The sequence below is a fragment of the Lissotriton vulgaris genome, chromosome 9 (assembly GCF_964263255.1).
Source record: "Lissotriton vulgaris chromosome 9, aLisVul1.2, whole genome shotgun sequence".
In the NCBI taxonomy this organism is placed as follows: domain Eukaryota; kingdom Metazoa; phylum Chordata; class Amphibia; order Caudata; family Salamandridae; genus Lissotriton; species Lissotriton vulgaris.
The window spans coordinates 478,365,887-478,388,230 of record NC_141697.1 but is presented as its reverse complement, the minus strand read 5'-3'; the positions used below and the strand labels follow the sequence as shown (position 1 = coordinate 478,388,230).

Here is a 22,344-nt window from a genome sequence, read left to right as displayed (position 1 = left end):
TCACCCATAATCGCTACGAAAACAGAGAAAGCCCTGATCCAATTCATCATGGACTCTTCCGCCCTGAATTCAGCCATCTTTGCCCTCCATACACTGGGGTGCCATAAATCCTTCTGAGTTTTGGCATATTCTAACTCACGATTGTCTGTCAACCATGAAAACATAATAATATATTTGTTAGCCCGCACCATCTCCTTTATTGCCATAGGAAAATGTTGCGCCAAGCATTCCCGCCTCGAGGGTACAGCGCCCTCCCCCATTATTGGGAGCGATCTCTTACCGGCTTCCGATGTACCTCCGGTCGTGTCCGTCGACTTATTCCGATTCTCGACCGCGGCCAGGTTCGCCACCTGTGGAGAAACAGAAGGCACGTTCGCTGCCCCAATGCCCCTTCCCTGCCTTAGCTGCTCGACAATCTGCCTAGCTTCTTCGGCTGGGTCTTCCACAGCCGCAGATCCCCCTGCTCCCTTCTTCAACCAAGGTAACACAGCCGCCAACTGAATCGCTAGTTTGGGAGGGATTTGGTCGGTATCCAGCGGTGTGATAACCACAGGGATTGACATTCCCCCATCCGGTGTTGGTACCGGGCTGGACGCTGGTGCTACTGGGACCATCGGGACCTCCATCGGGACTGGGGCCTCGCTAGGACCCGCTTTCCCCTTCTTCTTTTTCCCCTTATCCCCCCCTGGGGTAATGTTTGGCAAAGCAGGCCCCACGATCCTCTTAGGTCACCCTGAGGGCCCTGCTTGGTCCTCCACTTGTTTCCGGAGGGCCGCTAAGCCGCGACCCAGCTGGTCTACTTTACCGAACTTCCTGTCCATCGCCGACACTTGGTTCACCAGTGTGCGCAGCATTCGTTCCATCTCGGAGCTCTTTCCACTCTTCTTACCAGGCATATCTGCGTTCTGTTTTATCTCTGCCTGTTCTCCAGTAGTGACTCAGACTACAGCTACGCCTTGACGACTGAAACAGAAAAAACAACGATTACACGTTCCAAAACTGCAGCTTGTTCCCTTGAGGGCTCACGAGCGACGAGTGGTGCAGCCTTCAGAGCGCAGGAACAAGAGGACGCTTCCTGGATTCCAGCGCCTTTTAACCAGCAGCGGGAAGGCGGGGGCAGCGACCCCATCCCGCCCAGACGTGCACGGACTTCCGTGCGGGTGTTTAGGACAACCCTTTTAGGCGGCGGGGGCGTGCTCTAACCATGCCAATATGGGCATACCGGCCAGGACACGCCCCCCGCCCGCAAAGGTTTCCCGGGGGATCGGGGCACCCAGCAATACGTTCGGGTGACCGAGTGGTCTCCCCTTTCCATACGTAACTTCTATTTATCTCTTTTCTCACTGCTTCAGAATTCAGGGTGGTCTGAATTCTTCATCCAGTTCTGTGTCATTTTACTCATGTATGATGATAGGTTTACAAATTAATATTAATGACCCATAAAATATTTTATTTCTTTTAGTATATATATATGTGAAGTATCTGGAGCACATCTCTCTCGTCAGCGTCTATTTTAAATCCAGTGCCACCAAACTAGCAGAGATATTGGATGAGGTACCTTTCAGTCAGAAGTGATATATTGTGTCACTGTGGCTACAAATAGGTTTGTTAGATAGGATTTTCAGACTTATTAGTTGTAGCAACAGGACTTGGAGCAATACTGTCTAAATTATGTTTTTATTTTGCATCAAACACAATGCCTGTAGTTAACAATCAACAGCCAACATGTGTTTCACGCAGTTTATCTTTTGAGCTTTCTCTGGGCTATGAAGATAGATTCGAATTGATCCAAAAATAATCAAGAGTGAAAAGGAGAGAACAAAGAAAACATAACCAGAACATGCCACAACCTTGTTAAAAATATGAGAAACAAATATTACAGACTGATAACGTGCATATTAGAATATTTTGACATCAGCTTTTTTCTACACTATTCAAGTGGTTAAGGTCACAAGTCATTTATATATTCTCATTTCTAGGAAGCAATTTATATCTTCATAAGTTTAGACCTGTAGTCTAAGCTTAGACCTAAAGTCTAACTTTAGACCTGAAGTCTGGCTTTAGACTTCAAGTCTAAACTTAAACTTCAGGTCTAAGTTTACTTTTGTGAATCAGGCCCCTACTGAGGCATCATAGGGCCCTGGGTCTAAGTTAAAGGAATTGACTGAAGGTAGCAGAACTAGCTTCATAATGAGCAACAACATTAAACATTAATTGATCAGCACATCACTAAAGAACGTAGTCAAAACTGTTCAATCCACTTGTGACTGTCGCATTAGCAGTAGCTCCGATAGCAGCAGTAGCAGGTAAGACCATTACATATTTGATCAAAATACACTGATACATAGTCCTTTCAATCAATACCTTTACAGTGCCTTAGGTAAAATAGTATTTCTAATCAGATGTTTTTACCTATTGTAGGAAATCATTTTGCTGAAAGCTGAGGGTGATTCTAAGATTGAGCACCTCATAACTGTTTGTGAACCATTGACTGAAAAAAAGATGAAAAGGAAGAAAACATCAGCAGCTCAGCAGACGATGTTGCATCTCATGAAGGAGTGGGAAGAGGCCATAAATTCAGCAACTGAACTTTTAAGGTAACTATTTATAAATGACCTGCATTTTTGTTTTTATTTGGGTGGTGGTTTCCAATGACTTTATAGTGCCATTTTATGTTGCAAACAAACAGTTTACAATGACAGATAATACTCTTGTCAGCTCAGTTATTTTGAGCTCAAGTCAACATGATCACATATTTTGTGAAATCCACGAAAAGACCGTAGTGTTGTAACTCAGTCTGCTGCTCACTTTTGAACTTGTATAGGCTAGGGTGGCGAGAAATATCTGTTCCAAAAGTAAAATTTTGGACATTGAATGGCTTTTCCAGTTCCACCAATTCCAGATCCAGCATCCCTTTCTTAGAATGGATAATATATCATGAAAATACTAAGTATTTTCAACCCTTAACCCATATCACACAGTTGAATATGCAGGGCAACATCTTATAACACTTCTGCACATGAGATAATTATTATTTTTTTGTCTGCCACCAAAATGTTCTGATTATTCTGCTGAATGTATTTTTACCTTTCAATGAATTTGTGGTGTGTTTGCTAAACGGGCACATGAGATCACTTCTGCATGAAACTGTCTAGTAAGAAGCAAAGCAAGGTTATTTCCAATCAAGGGTTCCATAAACCATTAGTGTATAGGCCCAGTTCTTAAGAGGCTAAAATGTTGTTGATGAGGTAGGGATGCAGGAGGCAGCTTTCCTGCAGTGATGCTGATAGTCCTCAACTGCATTTTGTCCTGTAAAATTCCTATATTGCAAACCTGTCATTGCTCAGACGTTGTGTGTACTTCTGTTTGCATGTCAAGCACTTAGGACCAAAAATAAAAACACCAGTGGATGAAAAGTTATAAATAACTCATTTAAATTTGGCGAAACCACCAACTTTTTTTACTGAGCTATAAACAATTCATACATTTGTTGTCTCCATGGTAATTTTCCCTTCTGTCCGAAGCAAATATTTCCCCCCAAAATGAGTTTGATTTCATGGAGCTGAAAAGAAATCCCTTGGAATTGGAAAAAAAGGACCTTGACAAAAAAAAAAGATTACAATGTCTCTTTTAGAAAGGGGAAATACTACAATTGTAGTGCAGCCCCCTTTGCAGGAGTAGTAGCACATGATAGAAAGTCCAAAAAACACAATTCAACTCCACTGCACTAATGGAAGCAAATGTATCCCAGTTCTGGTCACATCAAACTTTGGATGGGGCACCACAGGTAAATGATAGAATACTCATTCAGTTCAGCCGCGAAATAGAATAGTAAGAGACTTGTTAGTGTTGTTCTTGGGGACAAGAATTTCTACCATAATTAAGACCATCACTGGGTTAGCCATATTTCCTTTTGGCAAATATTGTGTGGCTGATATGGCATATATTTGTCAAACCTAGTGTTAGTCCTGTCATTCTCAGGGTGGTATTCCCCTAAACATGTTGCCTCTTCTCTTCCATTTTGCTGAACGTATATTGTTGGCCCTAGGATTCTGTGCACTTTACTATTGCTAACCAGTGCTTAAGTGCTTGTGGTCACTGCCCTAAAACCTGGTTAAATTGGCTTATACCCAATTGGCATATTTAATTTACTTACAAGCCCCTAATAGAGTAGTATACCATATACCTCTAAATTGAATGCCACCAATGGACCTGCAGCCCTTATTGTGCCACCCACTTAAGTAGCGCCTTAAAACATTTCCAAGGCTTGCCACTGCAGCCTAAATGCAGTATTAAACTGCCATGTCCACCTGGCATTAAACCCACTTGTAAAGCTTCAAACTCCCCTTTTATTGCATATAAGTCAACCCAAAGATAGGCCCTAAGTAGCCCATAGGGCAGGGTGTCTTGTAATTGAAAGTTTGGACATGTACTCTTTAGTTTTACATGCCCTGGTAGTGAGAAATTAATACATTCATTTTTCACTGCTGTGAGTCCTACCCCTCTTATAGGATAACATTGGAGATATTGGAGATTCCTTATTACATTTAATAGGCATCTATTTCAAAGTGGTAGCAGGGGACCATGTCACATCTGGTGACTTTTAGAATTGTATTGAGAAACCCTATTTAATGCAAAAGTCAGGTTTTTATTACTATTTTGAAAATGCCACTTTTAGAATATTAAGTAATCAATATAAAGTACCCACAAAGGATTTGTTCATACAAATATTTGATCATTTGAACAGACTCAATATTTGAAGTTATGGCATCAATAAAACACTTCAAAGTTATTTAGAAGAATCAATTTTTTTGAAAAATATTGCTTTCAGGAAAAAAATAATTCAATGGCAGATGTTGTATTTCGATATTTTCATGGTGGAATAAGAAGTCAAAAGTAAAGCAAAAAGTTTTCCCTATGGGGAATATTATTTCCTGCTTCTAAATCAGGACTCAAGCTGTCAAACACAAATCACACCATTCATATTTGTGGAACGGGAGAACACTTACCAGAAAGGAACACCCAGTCTGATTATAATTAAAAAGTATACAATTTATTATAAAAAATACAAAGATATCAATGAATCATAAATTAAAAACATGGAATACACAAATAAAATGCACAAATAAAAACCACCTAATGTGGACGTGAAGAAGTCAATCAAAAGAGACACTTATATCTGTCTTTGATCTATCATTTCGGGCACTAGTTTGTCAACAATGGGAGGAATAATATTCCTTTGGACCAAATTGATTGTTGGCAATGCCGAATATGACTTGGAAATTGGCGTCGACGCGTTTCGGAAGCTTAAAGGTGATAATGGCTTCCTTCCTCAGGACAGTTTGTATATGTGTTCTCCACAGGTTAGTATTGAACCGAAATGGTTGTCAATTCCGGTGGAAGGTTACCAAATTTCTAGTAATCCTCTGTTCATCGCCTGTAGTAGTCTCAGGCTGCCATAATCCTATCTCAATATATAAAGAGGCGTATTTACTTCAACAATGGTCTTTTTGAAGGTTTATTCAATGATAGGTTGTGCACGATCCTAGTTTCTTGCAAAAAGCGGCATATTCAGTTTGGTGCCTCCCATTCACTTTAGGTATTATTCTTTACGATAGTATGTTGATCAAAGACCCAAAATGGGGTTCCTGTCGAGCAGCCGGGTAGTTTAATGCATGTGGCTAATGTAGGCGCACGGCTGGCTTTCCCGGTGCTGTTCTGCATGGAGTCTCTTCGATCACCGCTGCGTTAATAAGAAGTCAGCCACCTTATAAAACTCCCAAAGTGATGCTTATTAGTTAATTTTATATAAAATAAGAATTGCTCACTTGGGGGCTGATTACGATGGTGGGCGGACTAGGTCCGCCCGCCATGGTAGCAGTGTTTAGGACTGCCCGCCAGACATGAGGCGGTCCCACCATTGTGATGAGGATTTGCCCACCATACTGGCAGGCGCATCCATGGCTTTTAACATTGTGGGTGGCGCTGCTGGCGGCAGCACTGTACGCAATGTCAAAAGTTCTTGCACTGCATTTCCTTGCAGTACCAGGCAGACACAATGCTGTGCCTGCCAATTGGGGCATGGAAATGCAGGGGGAGCCATGTGTAGCCCCAGTACAGGTACACCTCCCCGAATAAGGGGGCCCGCAACGGGCCCCCAAATCCAATCCCCGCGAGCCGATGCCGCCATGGAAAGGCCTTTTCCCGCCCACATTCTAATTCGGTGGACAGTGCCTGCTAGGCACCACCACCATTTTAGTGGCCCAGCACTGTCCTTCAGGCAATTGGTGCGATTGCCTTTGGCAGTGAAGCGGTGGACAAACTTTGCATCAGCTGCGGTACCCACCGCCACCCTAATTTGGCGGTGGATAATACACTTGGTGATGGCGGATGGACCCCCACCGCCGGCCTGGCGGTGGCGGTGCTTCCACTATCATAATGACCCACTTGGTTCTTCTAGGAATAAGCTGTAAAATTATAATGAAAGGGCTTCCATATGAATGACCAGTATAGAATACTGTAAAAAATAGAAAAAACTCATATTATCTAAACGTGGTTGGTAAGTCTCAGGTTGTCTAGGCATGGCAAAGGACAACCTATAAATTGTACAAATATATACATATACTTATACAACAAATTGTGAAGTCTGAGGTAAATAAAGAGCAAATGCCACAGGAACAAAATCCTGTCTGTAATTTAATGGGCACACATTTTTTCTAGCATCAGTAAAAGAAAAACAGATTTTAAAAAAGTTATGGGATATATACTATCCAAGAGAGGAAGTATAAAGAATATTGAAAAATGCATCAATCTCTCTGTACTTGGTAAATGAATGATTTAGGAGAAATGTTAACATTGTTTAATTTACTCGACAAGTCCACATAGAATTTCAATCATTTAGATGCTCTACCAGAAGTTAGTTTTAGAGTATTAATGAAACGCATCAGTTCAGTATCTTAGCTATTTGTAAATATTTAAAAAGAAAACTCAAATATACTATGATGGTTGGCAGTCAAAAGTTAATTGAAACACTCCCTTACATCGAGTTTCGGAGTACGTAATGAATCTGACGTGATTGTGTAGAACGTGTAGACTGGGAAGTGTAGCTTCAAGATGCTAAAAACATCTAGAAGGCTAACCCGTAGAGGCCATCCTATAGGTAGTCTTAAAGAAGTTGTATCTCTTAATAAATGGAGAAGGCTTACCAACAAAGTAAAAAATGGCTTAGTGTACTTCAAGCATCTGGGGATGTTAAAAACTAAGCAGCCACCATATTAGGGTGTTGTTGCACCTATGGTGGAATATTACACACTACTTAAACACACCAAAAAGAGATAAAAAGGTGGGTCGTTGATGTTGCTAAATCAGCAATTAGATCTTTAAATGTGGACCATGTCCTAACAATCAAAGGGCCATATGTATCAAGCAAATTAGCATTTGCAAAGGCCTTTGCGAATGCTAATTTGCTAAATGGTATGTATGAAACATTTTGGCAGCAAAATAAGGAATCGCAAAATTTGCTATTCCTTATTTTGCGTTTGCACTTAAGGAATCGCAAATTGTGCGATTCCTTAAATGCAATGTATCAAAGGAAAATTAATTCAAAAATGCCCTTTAGGATTCGCAAATTACCACCAACTTCTAGTTGGTGGTGAGTTGCGAATTCTTTTAAAAAAGCAATTTATTTAAAATCCAAAAGTGCCATATGACGCTCATAGGGCATGTATGTGCGCCATATGCCCACACATGTCATTTTCAGGGGTGCAGCAGGTGTTCTTGTGACACCCCTGCACCCGTGAAAATATTCCTAAATTGCGATTAGCAAATTGCTAATCGCAAATTTCCCCTTAATTCCTATGGGCCTCCTCGCCCATAGAAATGAATGGGAAATTTGCGATTAGCAATTTGCTAATCGCAATTTAGGAATATTAAGGAATCGCTAAAAAGAAGCCATTTCCTACATACATACCATTTTGCGATTTCTAAATAGCGATTCCTTAAAAATCGCTATTTAGAAATCGCAAATGGTCATGATGATACATATGGCCCAAAGAGAATAAATGGATATGGAAAACTGATAGTGTCAGAAAAAGTTTAAATATTTCTGTGGAATGGCAAGCACTTTCTTTAATGTAGTATTTAGAACATTAATTCAAATTTTAATACACTGTATAGAAACACTTATGGGTCCTAATTATTGAAATAATGTTCTTTATTACATGACTGTCAATATCTTTTCCACCATTAGATTGACAAGTATTACAAACTATGTTACCGGTCTATTGAAATGTGTTTTATGAATCTCTCTTTTTTTGCGTTATGCTTTTGGATGTATCAGTAAGACATTTTTGCATCAATTTAACTGTTATTTGCTGGTAACTAGTTAATTCTCATTGGCTGGTCACTTTCATATTCATGTAAGAGAACTAATATTTAAATGAGACATAGCACTTCTGCAAACTTTTCACAATGTATAGGCCCATCTCTATCTCTGTCCTTTTTATTGAGTCTACATATTTCGTTGTATCTTTTGTCAGTATATTTATCATTCTTTAAAATATTCATATTCTTTATGGCCAATATCAATTCATTTTTGAATATACGTAGAGTATGTAATAAAGTCGATTTTGGTCGATTTTGGTCCCTTGAAACAGGTCGGTAATTGATTTTTTATATTAAAAATATTTTTTTAACCAGTTTTCCAAATGGAATATCAAATATCGAATTACAACACCTGCCATTGAATTACTTCTTACTGAAAATGGATTCTTCTAAATAACAATGGCGTATTTCATTGATGCCATAACTTGACTTATTAAATCTGGTCAAATAATCAAATATTTGCATAAACAAATCCTTTGTGAGTACTTTACATTGATTACATTATTGTTTACCCAAGCTTTCAAGGGAATATTGGGTTGCCCTTCCTCGTTTATATACTTTTAGAAGGTTGGCATTGTTTCTGCCCTTAGCACATTTGTGCCTGCAGCCTGTCTTGGGTCAACATGAGTGTAAGTTAAACTTTGTGAATTCCTCCCAGACTGTCACACAATAGAGTGATTGTTTGTGCCTGAATGGGTCATCTGCTGGCAGCATGGGGGGTGGAGCTAACTTAACCCCACGTGCAACTTAATTAGGAGTGCTGTGCCTTCACACAAAGGAGTTATCACCTCCACATTGTCACTTCAGCCAGCTTGGAGATAGGGCAGGAGACAGGAAACTTCATGCACTTCTAGGAATGTCTCCCACCTTTCAGAAGGAGGGCACCAGGATATAAAAATACAACCTCAGACTCCAAGTCTTCAGTTCACTCCTGGACCTAAGGAAGGACTCTCAGAGGACTGCCTGCTGCTGTGACCTGCTGGGCACTCTGCCCGACTGCTTGACTGGAAGAACTACTTTGCTGTCTTGAGCCTGCCTTGAATCCTCAGAGGTCAGCCCTGCTGATGAGCCCTGCTTCTTTACCTGAACCTAGGACTACCAAAGTGACTCCAAAGGGCTAGTTTACTGGCTTCCTGTTCAGAGCCACCAGGACATAAAAGACCCTTAACATCTTGAAACTGCACCATGATACAGCCTGAGTCAGCCCTAACCCCCCAGGTGCTGCCCCACCAGTTAATTGACCCTTGTTTGTGGTGCTAACTGTGCCCAGATCTCTGAATCCCAAAACTGAGGAACTGCACATATTTTAGCCAACAACTCCTCTGAGAACCAGGAGGAGACTAGTATCAACCTGCTCACCTATCTGCCAGAGGTGCATCTCTAGTCGGATTCTCTTCACTGCATGGCCTGCTACATTCTTCTCTACAGCAGCAAATCCTTTCCAGCGGTCCTTCACCACTTCTGCCTCGTCCTTCTGGAGATATTCGACTTCCAAAAAAGAGACTAAGTCATAACCTGCAAATCTGCACAGTAGCTTCAACAAAGGGCTCACTGATGTTGACTCTCCCTTCTCAGACACCCTCTGTATCCGTGCTCCACTGAACTTTACCTTCAGAGAACATTTTTCTCAAAGTTTCTTCTAAGTCAGAAGGTAAGCGCTGTCCAGGCTCAATCCACTTCTTGTATCTAAACCATGTCCATCATGGTCTGCCATATTGATCATCGTTAACCGAGTCTCACACAATTAGATGTCTGCGGTTTGCACTTACATTTATTAGGCAATAGGTATTAATTCATAAATTCGGTTCTGCTGATTGGATTTTTGTTGTTTTGACGTCACATAATTTATACAATTCAGTCTATTCTTCTAAATTGGTGTGGGATTTTTCTTATGTTGTGTTTTCACTTCAATACTGTTTGTGTACTGCATGAATACGTTACGGATTGCCACTAAGGTAAGACTGAATGCTTTTTGTGCCAAGTTTCCCAGGGTTAAGCACAGGTTTATTTAATGATTTTTTGTGGTTCTCCTTGCAAGGCATTATGGCTGTTGCTTGATCAGGGCTCAGTCCCCAGTCAGCCAAATGCCCAATTTCTAATACCTAGGCATGGTGGATCCCATCCTAGGGGATTCGGGGTGCCATTAGGCACATGTCCCTTTATGAGGACTATTGGTCCTCCAGAGCACTTAATGCAATATTCTTGAATTTCACAGGTCTTCAACAAAGATAGGTTGCTCCTCAATGCAGCAGGGAATGCAATTTGCACTGGAGTGCCCGTGATACAGCTTAAACTGGTACACCCCTAGGATAGTCGGGGTTATTGTTGCATGGTGGCTAGACACTGGGCAGCAAGTGGCACTTATCTACTCAAGACTGTGTGACATAGGTGGAAACAAATGGTGGTGCCACCTGTTCTATCAGGCAGTGCACTTGTAAGAACATTTGCATTACTTAACTCACTGGATATGCAAAAATATATATGACCGGGTGTGAATATAACTTATACTTTATAAATAGATTGAAGTACAGCATGCATTACCTTTAATTGACTTAGTTTTTAAATGTTGTTAGCATATATATATATATATATAATCTCTCGCCTTTTCCTTTTTCCATTTTGCTTTCCTCCTTTTTATTTATTTCTGTCATAGAACAAATCACTATATATTGTTTTCTTTTTTGTTGTGACCTCCAGTAACTCTAAACAGAAGGAAAATCACAAAAGCTTATATGATTGATTTTGTGCACCAGAATATCACACATGAAACCAACCAAATATTATGTTCTTAATGGGGGTGTATATAATGCCCCCCATTGACCCATGTTACCTCTCCTGAATGAGCACCAGGCAGGGTGTCTGAAGGACCTAGGACCTCTACATGGAAAGGCAAGAAACAGAAGAGTGGAGGTATGGACAAAAGTGGGGGGAGAACTCAGGATAGAATTGTGTGAGATTGTTGGAAAGACCTTAACAGTGGAGATAGCCCTAGAAGCAATGCCTATAGCAGGACTAATGCACAGAGAGAATACATGGATTTCAGATTTTATCTGTAGATGTGAAGTACCTCATTTGAAAAGTTTTCATACATATATGTGGGTCTTGGAGGTGAAGAGGAGGGATTGGATGGATTGAAGACAAAGAAGGGATTGGGAAAGCACATGACCCTAGTTTCATTTCTGAAATGGAGATCAGGGAAACACCGGGCAACCTCCAGCATTGGCATACAGAAGGTCACAGGACAAACCTGCATACATAAAAAAAAGTCTGCACAGTCAGTCACCAGAAACACAATAGTAACTTCAAGGATCTTTCATACTTGTTATTAGTACACACCATTATGTTAGAGCCACTTCTCAGTTTTTGTCATTCACTACCTAATCATTCTAAAGAGGTGACAGTGGTCACTCTGGCCTCACCTTGAGCTATTAAAGATGTTTTATCGCTCACGTCTGAGAATTGTACGGGACCAAAGCATTGCCCGTTTCCTCAGGCACTTGCTTCTTAAGCCTCTTTTTGATAAACATAGGGCTAGGAGCAAAATAACTCAATTGACCTGGTGAGATAGTGCTTTTTTTACTGCAGGCTCCCTCAAATGTTCTCTCAAGTAATATGGTTACCAGAGTTCAGATAAATTGTGTCAAGATTCCCTTCGTTCTTCTAGGCGTTTCTTTTTGGTATTGTGTTTGCCTACTGAACCATCTGGTGCACTCCTGTAGAGTGGCGAAAGAGAACTTCCTGTTGCAGGAATGTTTCTATAATTGTTGGCATATCTAATTTGTTCTCCATTTCAGTCAGCCCTCTTACCAGATGGTGTCGGAGAGATAAAAGTTTACAAAACATTACCATGTCATCTAGAAAAGTATTCAAGATTTGTGGGTGCATAACTGAAACATGTTAGAATTTAGCAAATCCCACTCAAGTAATTGTGCACACAGCTATTCTATCCTCTCTATCTTCCCATCTGTGGAACTTACTTTCTTGTACATAGATTCCTGGTGTTTATTGACATTTTTCAAGTTGGTCCCATATACATCATTCTGTGCTCCAAGGTATCTAGTATGTCTTGGATTTTTCACCAGCCAGCATTTCCTTTTCTTCCACAGCTTGTTTGGTAACAGAAGACAAGTGGGGGTTGAAAAAACTGGTACACAGGTTTAATGACGTCGATTGTGGGACCAGATTGCCTCTCGTGTTGCATCCCAAATATAATAAGCAGTATTTTTTATGTCTGTTGGAAGATGGTTCCAGTTGACAGGAGGACTTGAAGGATGCCTCAGTGATACACTTATCAATAACAGAAGTAACAGCGGACTAGGATTTCCAGATATTTCAAAGTGCTTTGCAAGCAGTCGTCTACCAGTCTGTCTCAGAGCTAATAATGCAAAGGCCAGCTGAAGCCATAGGCCATCTCCAAATGTTCCACATATGGGAGTGGGTCAAGCAGACTTTATAGAACTTTGACTTATTTCTTCCCCTGTGGCTATTATTTCCACCACAGGTCTTGTGGTAAGACCCCCATGTTTGCTGGAGCTTTCCGGCTATGGTAGTCTTGTTGGTCCTTGTGCTTGCACTTGCCAGGGTACTGTCCACAGCTTTCTTTCCAGATAAGTGCCAGGATCTTGGGGTCTTGGGGAAACAGAGGGACAAACTCAGTCAAGCTTCAGAGCATATTTTCAACAGATTGTGAGCTATACTTTAATAGAAAGGTGACACCCTCAGCATGCATTCAGAATCAAGGAGTGGGTTTAAAGGAGCTGGAGTGATAAAAACCTCAGCACTTCAGGAACTTAGTTTATATACAAAACACAAGGTGGGTAAGGGGTCTCAGGGATGAGTTTACAGACCTGGAGGGACACAATCCCCAGTCCACTATACTACAAACAAAAAAGTCTAGTACGCTCTCCCTAAAAAAGAGAGGGAAAATTCAGAGGCAACTACAGTGCAAACAGGCACTACTATGTGTTTATGGAGGAAAAAAAAGTTTTATTTAATAGGGCGGAATCCCATCACCCACCAAGGTGGCATTCTTCATCATTTGGGATCTCCTCTTAGTTTCAAAACCTAGTGCAACCAAGGGCTGCAACCCCCTTCCTGTAAGGGAGGAGCTCACAGATGTTTTCAAATGGGTCAGTTGGTCTGATCTCCTACGATCTGTGAAGCATGAAGAGTATTTATATAGGTGGGTGTTTGCAGTGCGAGAAAAGGTGATATATATAGTGATCTTAAAATTGGCTACCAAACGAAAAAGGAGCTTTAATAGTTAGCGTTTGGTGTCAATTGTTAGAAACAGTGCAAACGTGCCCTGAAAGAATTGTCAAGCGTGCTGGTCTAAATGGAGAGTCTACATGTTTCAGCCATGATGATCGACCTTTGATCCTGGCCTTCCTCAGGACCTAGATGGTGATGCTACTGCAAATATATGTGTGCAAAAAGAAATTTTTAAAATTGAAACTAAATAGGTGGAACCATACAACCTACAGTCACCTGTAGTCTCCTTTACGAAGAATCTACAGGATTAGACTTGTCACCTTTAAAGAACTTATTTTATTACAAGAGGCAGCAGGATGTCTGTAGAAGAGTAGAGAAGCAAAATCCACAGTTGATGGACAGAATGCAGAACAATGTCATACATTCACCCCAGTACAGAGATCTGGGCCTAAATCCATCGTTTTTTTGCACTCCACACCACCCCAGTTCAGACATGGCCATATGCAAATCAGTCCGACCCTGTGCCTCATGGGAACAGTCCAGCCCGAACTGCCAAGCCATGCCTTCCCTGGACCGGAAACAAGCTTCCGAGGACCGGTTTCTGACATTTCAGCCGTCTTCAGCCCGGTTTGCTTGAATCCAGTGGTGTGGAGAGCATGGGACTCACGTCTGGGCATACCCATCCCACTCGGGGTGACAAATGCAAAAACCACAGTTGATGGACAGAATGCAGAACAATGTCATACATTCACCCCAGTACAGAGATCCGGGTCTAAATCCATCGTTTTTTTGCACTCCACACCACCCCAGTTCAGACATGGCCATATGCAAATCAGTCAGACCCTGTGCCTCATGGGAACAGTCCAGTCCGAACTGCCAAGCCATGCCTTCCCTGGACCGGAAACAAGCTTCCGAGGACTGGTTTCTGGCATTTCAGCGGTCTTCAGCCCAGTTTGCTTGAATCCTGTGGTGTGGAGAGCATGGGACTCACGTCTGAGCATACCCATCCCACTCGGGTGACAAATGCAAAAACCACAGTTGATGGACAGAATGGTCTAAATGGAGAGTCTACATGTTTCAGCCATGATGATCGACTTTTGATCTTGGCCTTCCTCAGGACATAGATGGTGATGCTTCTGCAAATATATGTGTGCAAAAAGAAATTTTTAAAATTGAAACTAAATAGGTGGAACCATACAACCTACAGTCAAATGTAGTCTCCTTTACGAAGAATCTACAGGATTAGGCTTGTCACCTTTAAAGAACTTATTTTATTACAAGAGGCAGCAGGATGTCTGTAGAAGAGTAGAGAAGCAGACAGACATTGAAAAGAACCGAAGGAAACAACCAAAACAACAAAGGTGCACAAGGAGCTGAATTTGAACTAGTATGATTGTGGATGAACATAGCAAGATACATAGTTGCCAAGCAAAAGGTTCTTAGTTGTGCTGGTTTACATTGATTTGATTCAGCTGTTTCTGGGCCCACTTGCTTACCATTGGTCCTCCGGGGGACCTTTTTAACGCAACTGAAAAACGATGGGAGTTAGCATTTACATTCAATCAAATTCAAATTAACAGTGCAACCCATTTGGCTACACAATGAGGACCTGGAATATGCGGCCAATTTCAAAAAGGTTTATTACAATTTAAAGTTAAATAGACTATTCTTAAGACTATCCTGTAAAGGTAGCAACATCAATATCTGATGCTCATAAAATAGTCTAATACCCTCTCTCCTATACATTAGTAATCTAAGTCTCCCAAGTGCAGTGGATGATTGAATAATAGGGGACCTGACAAATCAGGGTCTTTTCATGAGGGAAATCAGAACGGGAATTAAGGAAATCAAATAGGAAAACGTTAGCATCTCAAAAGCTTGGTCAAGCGTTTTCTGTGACTCGGGAATGAATGTTATACTAAGCCACACTTAAAAAGGAATCAAAAGAAAGCATTGAGGAATAACCCTCATAAAGCACTTTTTCAGTGAAGGTGTCTGCAAGGAGCCCATAAAAGAGAGCTTCGCATGGAGTCTGCAGAAGGGGTTCAGCAAAGCATTCCGGAAAAAGTCAGGAAGAAATCTCTGAAGAATTAGGGACAAACACTATATTATAACATACAGAGTCCATTAGGTAACCTTGATCACACCATCGGGGGTCCATTGTTCTCTTCAGGTTCCCAAGTTGCAGACTGCACCATCAATAAACTGTCCCACACTGGATGTGGGAATGACATATCTCTCGCAGACACAACTTGAAGCAAAACATTTTCTAAATTGTCCATTCAGTTAGCGCGCATGCTCTCCATGTACCTTTGTCAAGATCTTTTTCTCAGGCTCTTTCCCCTATCTCTAGAAGAATAATGTATCTCTTGTAAAATAACAATACATGTGAATACCTGCAAGAAAAGCCAGGTTAGCAGAATTTTTTAATTAAATGCAACATGGTGAAATACATGCCTAAATGGTTAGGACAAGGTAACATCAATTCAGGTGAGCAAATGTAATATGTGTGTCCACATTTAAACATAAATCAATATACATTTCCAGTGCATTACATTACATTTATTTACATGTAAAATATAAATAATCTTAGATTTGAGCAAGTGTAAGTATGACTGAGAACTACATTTAAATATGTACACATGTAACATTAATGTGCACATTACATAAACTTTATCGTTCTAATTAAAATCCAATTCCACATATATGAGTATGGTTTTAATAAAATGTGCAAGTCACTAAATGTTATTCATTCATTATAGCACACTTTTATGAAAGCCTGGTTTCTTCTTTAGGGTAAGTGCATTCTTTATTAATTGAGGATACTTTTATTTCCATTAAGACGTTATTAAAACAACTTAATTAGTATAGTTAACACACACATGTGAGTAGATCTTCTAATTCTGCAATAAATGCGCTCCATAATAGTCATGTCAAGAAAAATTTCTCCATTAATCATTAACTCAAGTAAGAAATGTGCTTAGTGCACATTCATGTCATGTATCTTTCAACATTTTATGTAGTATTTGTGGAGTGGAAAGAGTAGGGAACTTTGCGCGGAACCACTGTCTCTTTCCCTCTTAACTCAGAAGAACTATCCTCCGCCATCTTGGATTGGTAAGGTCATGTACTCCAGATTTGCAGAAGACACCATGATCGATTGGGAAAGGTGCCAACCCTCTTAAAGGGGGATCTCTTAATGTCTTTTCTATTGACTTATCCGTCCACACAATATCCATGTCTTCCTTGAAATGTTTCTTCCTCCAGTTTTTGAACGCTACATAGTGCTTATGGTAGCGATATTGCCCATCAAGGCTTTTCACTGCTATTCCATTTGCCTGGACTCGATAAAGTCCTTAAGCTGCTAGAATTTCTGTTTCTGTTTTTTAATTGTTCACATAACGGGTTGACAGATTAAAAATAAAAACCATGCTTTAAAAATCTTGAAATGCAAGACATGGAAATAGATTTTGACTGAAAAAAAATCATCAGAAGCTAAAAAAGTAGGACCCGTTTTTTTCTCTAGAAAAATTGCCTAATTTAAATAAAATAATAAAGTATTAACTTTGATTTGAATGTGTTGCATTTTTCTATATGTAAGTTGGCTGGCTTATATAAGCAGTGACAGTTGACGTCAGTGTATCACCTGCAGCTCATAGGTGCGATTCCTAACATCACTGACTCAGCCCTCCTTCGTATTTCCTTGATTGAAAAATACATATTTGGTAGTAGTAGCAACTGTGAATTAAACTACGAAAAAGGAAAAGCTGTGGTGCCATGCCAAGCATTACTTCCACATGCCAGTGTAATCACTGCCTACTAAACACATCACACCTATAAATGTGACATTTTGGACACTTCCAGGCCATCGAAACCAGTAAGAATAGCTTGGGTGCTGTTGAATTCTTTTTTTATCATTTAATTTATTGTTAATCTGTCGTGCTCTGTGCAAAAATCGACAGACAGTGCGTCTTTATGGTACCATAATTAAGTGACTTAAGTGCCAGAGTTCAGTACCCGCAAACACCAGCACAAATTAAGCACTGTTTGCGTCATGGTACTTAAACTTGTATTTTTCCTGATTTAGGACTCAGCGTACATGTCCCAGCATTTGACCGAGGGCATCCCTCAGGTGTAAGGCTACTTGGCATCTGTTTGAAATGTATTGCACTTCCATGCTCTCAAGAATACGAAAATTAAATAACAATATAGCATGTTAATTTCATTTAACTAAATCATGTGGCACAGAAGTGTAACGGTTCTTATATGGTTTACTATACACAATGTACAGGAAGTGACGTTTTCATGGATTTGTGCTTTCTTTAGCTTTCTAGAAAACATTCAGATTGAAAAGCAAAAATATATGCAAAGTAAATTTGAAATAAGCTTGAAAGTTAAAGAACTTCAGAAGAAATATGAACGTCTTTGCACTGGCATCGGAGAGAAACGAGCTCAGAAGAAGGTCTGCCAGGAACTCCTCGCAGAAGCAAAAGATTTAACTCCGTCCATCGTGGAGTTAAAGAGCCAGGAAGAGCTTCTTCTCAGCAGTACAAAAGACCCTTGCATTGGTGAAGAACTCTGGCTGGAAATAAAAGAACTGCATGGCTATCTGATCCAGCAATTGCAGGTTAGAACAACACCAAAACACCCACTGATGTTATTGGTTGAAAAGTAATATATGCCTGTATTTAGATTTCAAGTGCATTGCATTTTTAGGCGGTCTATGGTTCTAGCATGTTGATGTATATTTTTTCACTACAAATATATTTTTTCCTACCAATATTTCCCGCTACAACTATACCTGCATGTTCTCTCTTCACGTGACATGTTTGAATCTTAGAAGTCGAATCGGGCATTTCCCTATTCTGATGTTAATCCAAGAAGTGCTACTGATTTAGATCATAAGACCATAATGAGGCTAACTAAGGCCATGGTAACAAGCTGCATGTAAAAAGAGTATGTTTTAAAAATATATATATTTTTGCTTGTATTTAGTGACCTCCAGAATCACAACCAACGTATGGCAACAGTTATACTTCACAGGAGCAATGACATTGATATTTACACATTCCATTCAAGAAGAACATATTTTTATCTGTATCACATATGAAGAAGTACATTACTGGATCTGGACAGATCAATGATATTCTAGCAAAAAACAAACCATAACACTTAAACTACCCTCCCAGCCCTCTCGCTCCCTGCTCGCTGAACATTTTCCTACTATATCAGATCCCCCAGGTCGGACCATGGCTCACAGATACTATGGGGCCCATGTGGATGGGGGGCGGATGGCCCCCGCCAGGCTGGCGGCAGCCACCGCTGGCCTGGCGGGGGCAATCCGCCCGCCATCCTCACCTAAATGACCCCCCGCCATATTAGGATGGCGGGGGGACCGCGGCGGACGGAAAGACCGTCTGCCGCTTTTCCCCCCCGGTCGCTCACAGTGGTGGGCGCATCCTAATACCCCCCCACGGGACCCCGGCTCTTATGACGGGTGGTCCCAATCACCGATAGGATGACGGGCGGACAAAGTCCGCCCGCCATCCTAATGACCCCCTATGTTTCTCCCATAGTTCCGGGCTCCGGGTGACTCCCATGCATTAGTACTTCCCCTGAATTAGTGTGTCTCGTTTGTGCCCATTCAGAGCCTTGCGGGGGATCCCCCCGCCCACGGGAATCTCTGCTATCACAACATTCCAAGCCATCGCATCATCTTCTAATTTGTCATCCCTCCTGACCTTTTTCATCTGGATCAACTCTGCCACCACAAATGTATGACTTTACAACGCATACATTTATAATGCATGCCTTTACAATGCAGTTTTTACATCGCAACATCCTTTACAACGCATTATTTTACATTGCATGCCATTACATCGCATTTTCAGAAACTACCTTTACAACGCATTTCATTACATCGCATTATACCTTTACAACGCATACCATTACAATGCATACCATTACATCGCATTTAAGGTAAGTGTTGGATAGTATAGGGGTAATAATTACTATTCTAATTCCAGTGAGTGCAACAGTAGGGTATGTGTTGGATAGTGTAGGGGTAAAAATTACTATTCTAACTCCACTGAGTGCAACAGTAGGATAAGTGTTGGATAGTGTAGGGGTAAAAATTGCTATTCTAACTCCAATGAGTGCAACAGTAGGGTAAGTGTTGGATAGTGTAAGGGTACTATGCGTTGTAATGGTATGCATTGTAATGACTTGCGATGTAATGCCTGTATTGTAGTGACATGCATTGTAATGGTATGCACTGAAATGACGTGCAATGTAATGGCTGCGTTGTAATGACATGCTATGTAAAGGATGTTGCAATGTAATGACTGCTATGTAAAGGTAGTGCGATGTAATGACTTCGTTGTAAAGGTTGTTTCCCGCCACCACCCACTCCTGCAGATCTTTGGTCCAGTTCGCCACCTTGGGGGGAGTCGAACTCATCCATCTAATTGCAACCCTCCGTTTGGCTAGCACCAGCCCAGCTGCAAACATTTCCTTGTGAGCTTTTTGTAAAAAGAGTATGTCATATCAAGTAGTAGAAAATAATTATCCGTGTGTATAAAACATTCTTATTACTAATTAATTGCGACACGACAACTCAGTACAGCAGGTAGAGTATTCACCATGACACACCTCATTCAGAGATACATATGTATACCAGAGGGATTCGGTGGCGGCTAGGAGATGCCCACACCTAATCATTCTCATCGCAGCCCCTCCACTCTGTAAAACAATATGTATGTCGTCAAGCTACATAGATGTGGAGGTTGGTAGAGAAAACCCAGACAAAGGCGCCTTAATGCCTTTGGGTTTTAGTTGCGCACTATACATTTTATTTCATTCATTCATTCATACTTACCTTTCTCTATTTATCAATAGATATTGTGTCCACCCATTTTACCAGCCTGTACAGAAGTTGTGTGCGGTCAACAGTAGTACTATTGGGAGCACTGAAAAAATAGATCTACGAAGGGTTCAGAAACCTGGTGCAGGTGTCCAAAATTCAGCATTGTAAGACTTAGGAGTTGGCAAGAAGAGAAATCTATTTTTGATGGGGCACTAATGTAGAACCCCTACATACGGACCTTCTGTAATTTTCTCAAATCGAACGTTATGATCCCTGTACAGGGGAGAGTCCCTTCAACTGCCATAGTGGAACCTTCAGGCAGGCCAATCGCAACTGTTTTAACATTCGACGGCACCTTCCAGTGACCCACTTAAATTCACCCAGCTTTTCCTATACTCAGACAATCAAACAGTATAGGCAAGGCTGACTTTCACCTTGATTTATATTTGACTCCAGGCAGCACATACGTCACAAGAACATCCAATTGACCCAAACGCACCCAACGTGCTGTGAACTGTCTGAAAGGAACATGTAGGCCTACACTTGAAATTCATAAAGGAAGCACGCTGGTATCTACGTCTGAGAAATTAAGGACTTCACCGTTTTATCAGTGTAGAAAAAAGTACCTGGGCAAAATGCACAAAAAATACTGCTATTGTCCAATTATCTAGGAACGGCCGTTCGGGAGAAAATTGCTCAATAAGCATGTCATTTATTTGGAAAACCCCTAGCAAATACAGAAACAAAATTGTCTTAAAGTAGTAGCCTAAATGTGAGGGCAGATGAGGGCAACATCTATCGCTGGCAGTTTATTTTTTCAGAGCAAATGCAAGGCGGCTGACAACCTGCCATGTCTGCTTTCAAGCGAACTTTAACAATTATGTGCACAAAATTGCATTTATTAAGAGCTGCATTTTAACACAATTGCGTGTCAGCAGGGCACAATATAGGCAGCTAAACTGAACAATGTGTCCGTTTAAAGAAACAAGGCCCCCCCTGCAAACCCCCCCCCCCCACACGTGACCGTGTAAGAGTTGTGTTGTGCGCGCTCTGCCTGGCGCACGCCCTCACAGTACAGAAATATCAGGGCCTTTTTGCAGGAACTCCTGCTAAAGAGATGGGTTTAGAATATTTCAATCTTAAATTCATGACAGTACTTTTGAATATGGAGTACAAGAATATTGTGGCTCACACTTAGGGGCGGCTCCTCCGCTAAGGCGGAGGAACGTCGCCCCACTGCTCTCATATCAGTGAAAAAAGGAAAAATAAAATGATAGTAACTTAGTTATTATCATTTTATTTTCGGTAGCTGCAGGGCTGGGTTAGGGAAGGGCGGGCCTGGGGGTCACAGGGGGAGGAGTGGTGGTCACCCGGGCTGCATTACAGTCTCGGCGGAGAACATGCCCAGGTTCCCATTCCCCATTTGAGCACCAAACCACAGCGCTCAGACCAATCCCAATGCTGCATCGCAGCATTGTGATTGGCTTAGCCTGTGTTTGCTCTCTGCTTCTGAGACGTCCGCAGGGAAGCAGAGGAGAGACTGGGCCGGCCGAAGAGGAAAGTTTTTTTGTTATTATTTTTCACCCCGCCCGCCACCCCCATTCCCTTCCAGCCGCCACTGGGCTCACTAATATCGTGAACAGAATATCTAAGGGCAAAATATCAAAAGGTATATGCACTGAGAGATGGATAAATGTACTATTCTTAACTCCACATCTGTGTACCTTGGCAATATATATTTGGTTAAGCAACATAGATGTGGAGGTAGGTATAAAAAAATCCATACATACTTCCCTTTCGATTTTTGTCAATCGACATTGTGTCCACCTTATTAACATCCCATATCCTGGACTCGATGTTGAGGAGCAATAGATTACTTTTTTTCT

General features: G+C 41.2%; 1 protein-coding gene across 1 annotated transcript in view; it reads left to right on the top strand.

Moving 5' to 3' along the window:
* The window catches only part of SYNE2 (spectrin repeat containing nuclear envelope protein 2), a 1,750,628-nt gene that overhangs the window by 504,192 nt on the left and 1,224,092 nt on the right, over nt 1-22,344 (top strand). The window contains exons 42-43 of the mRNA XM_086937933.1: nt 2,422-2,597; nt 17,920-18,220. Coding sequence (XP_086794059.1) covers nt 2,422-2,597; nt 17,920-18,220 — 477 coding nt within the window. The remainder of the gene's footprint in view (nt 1-2,421; nt 2,598-17,919; nt 18,221-22,344) is intronic.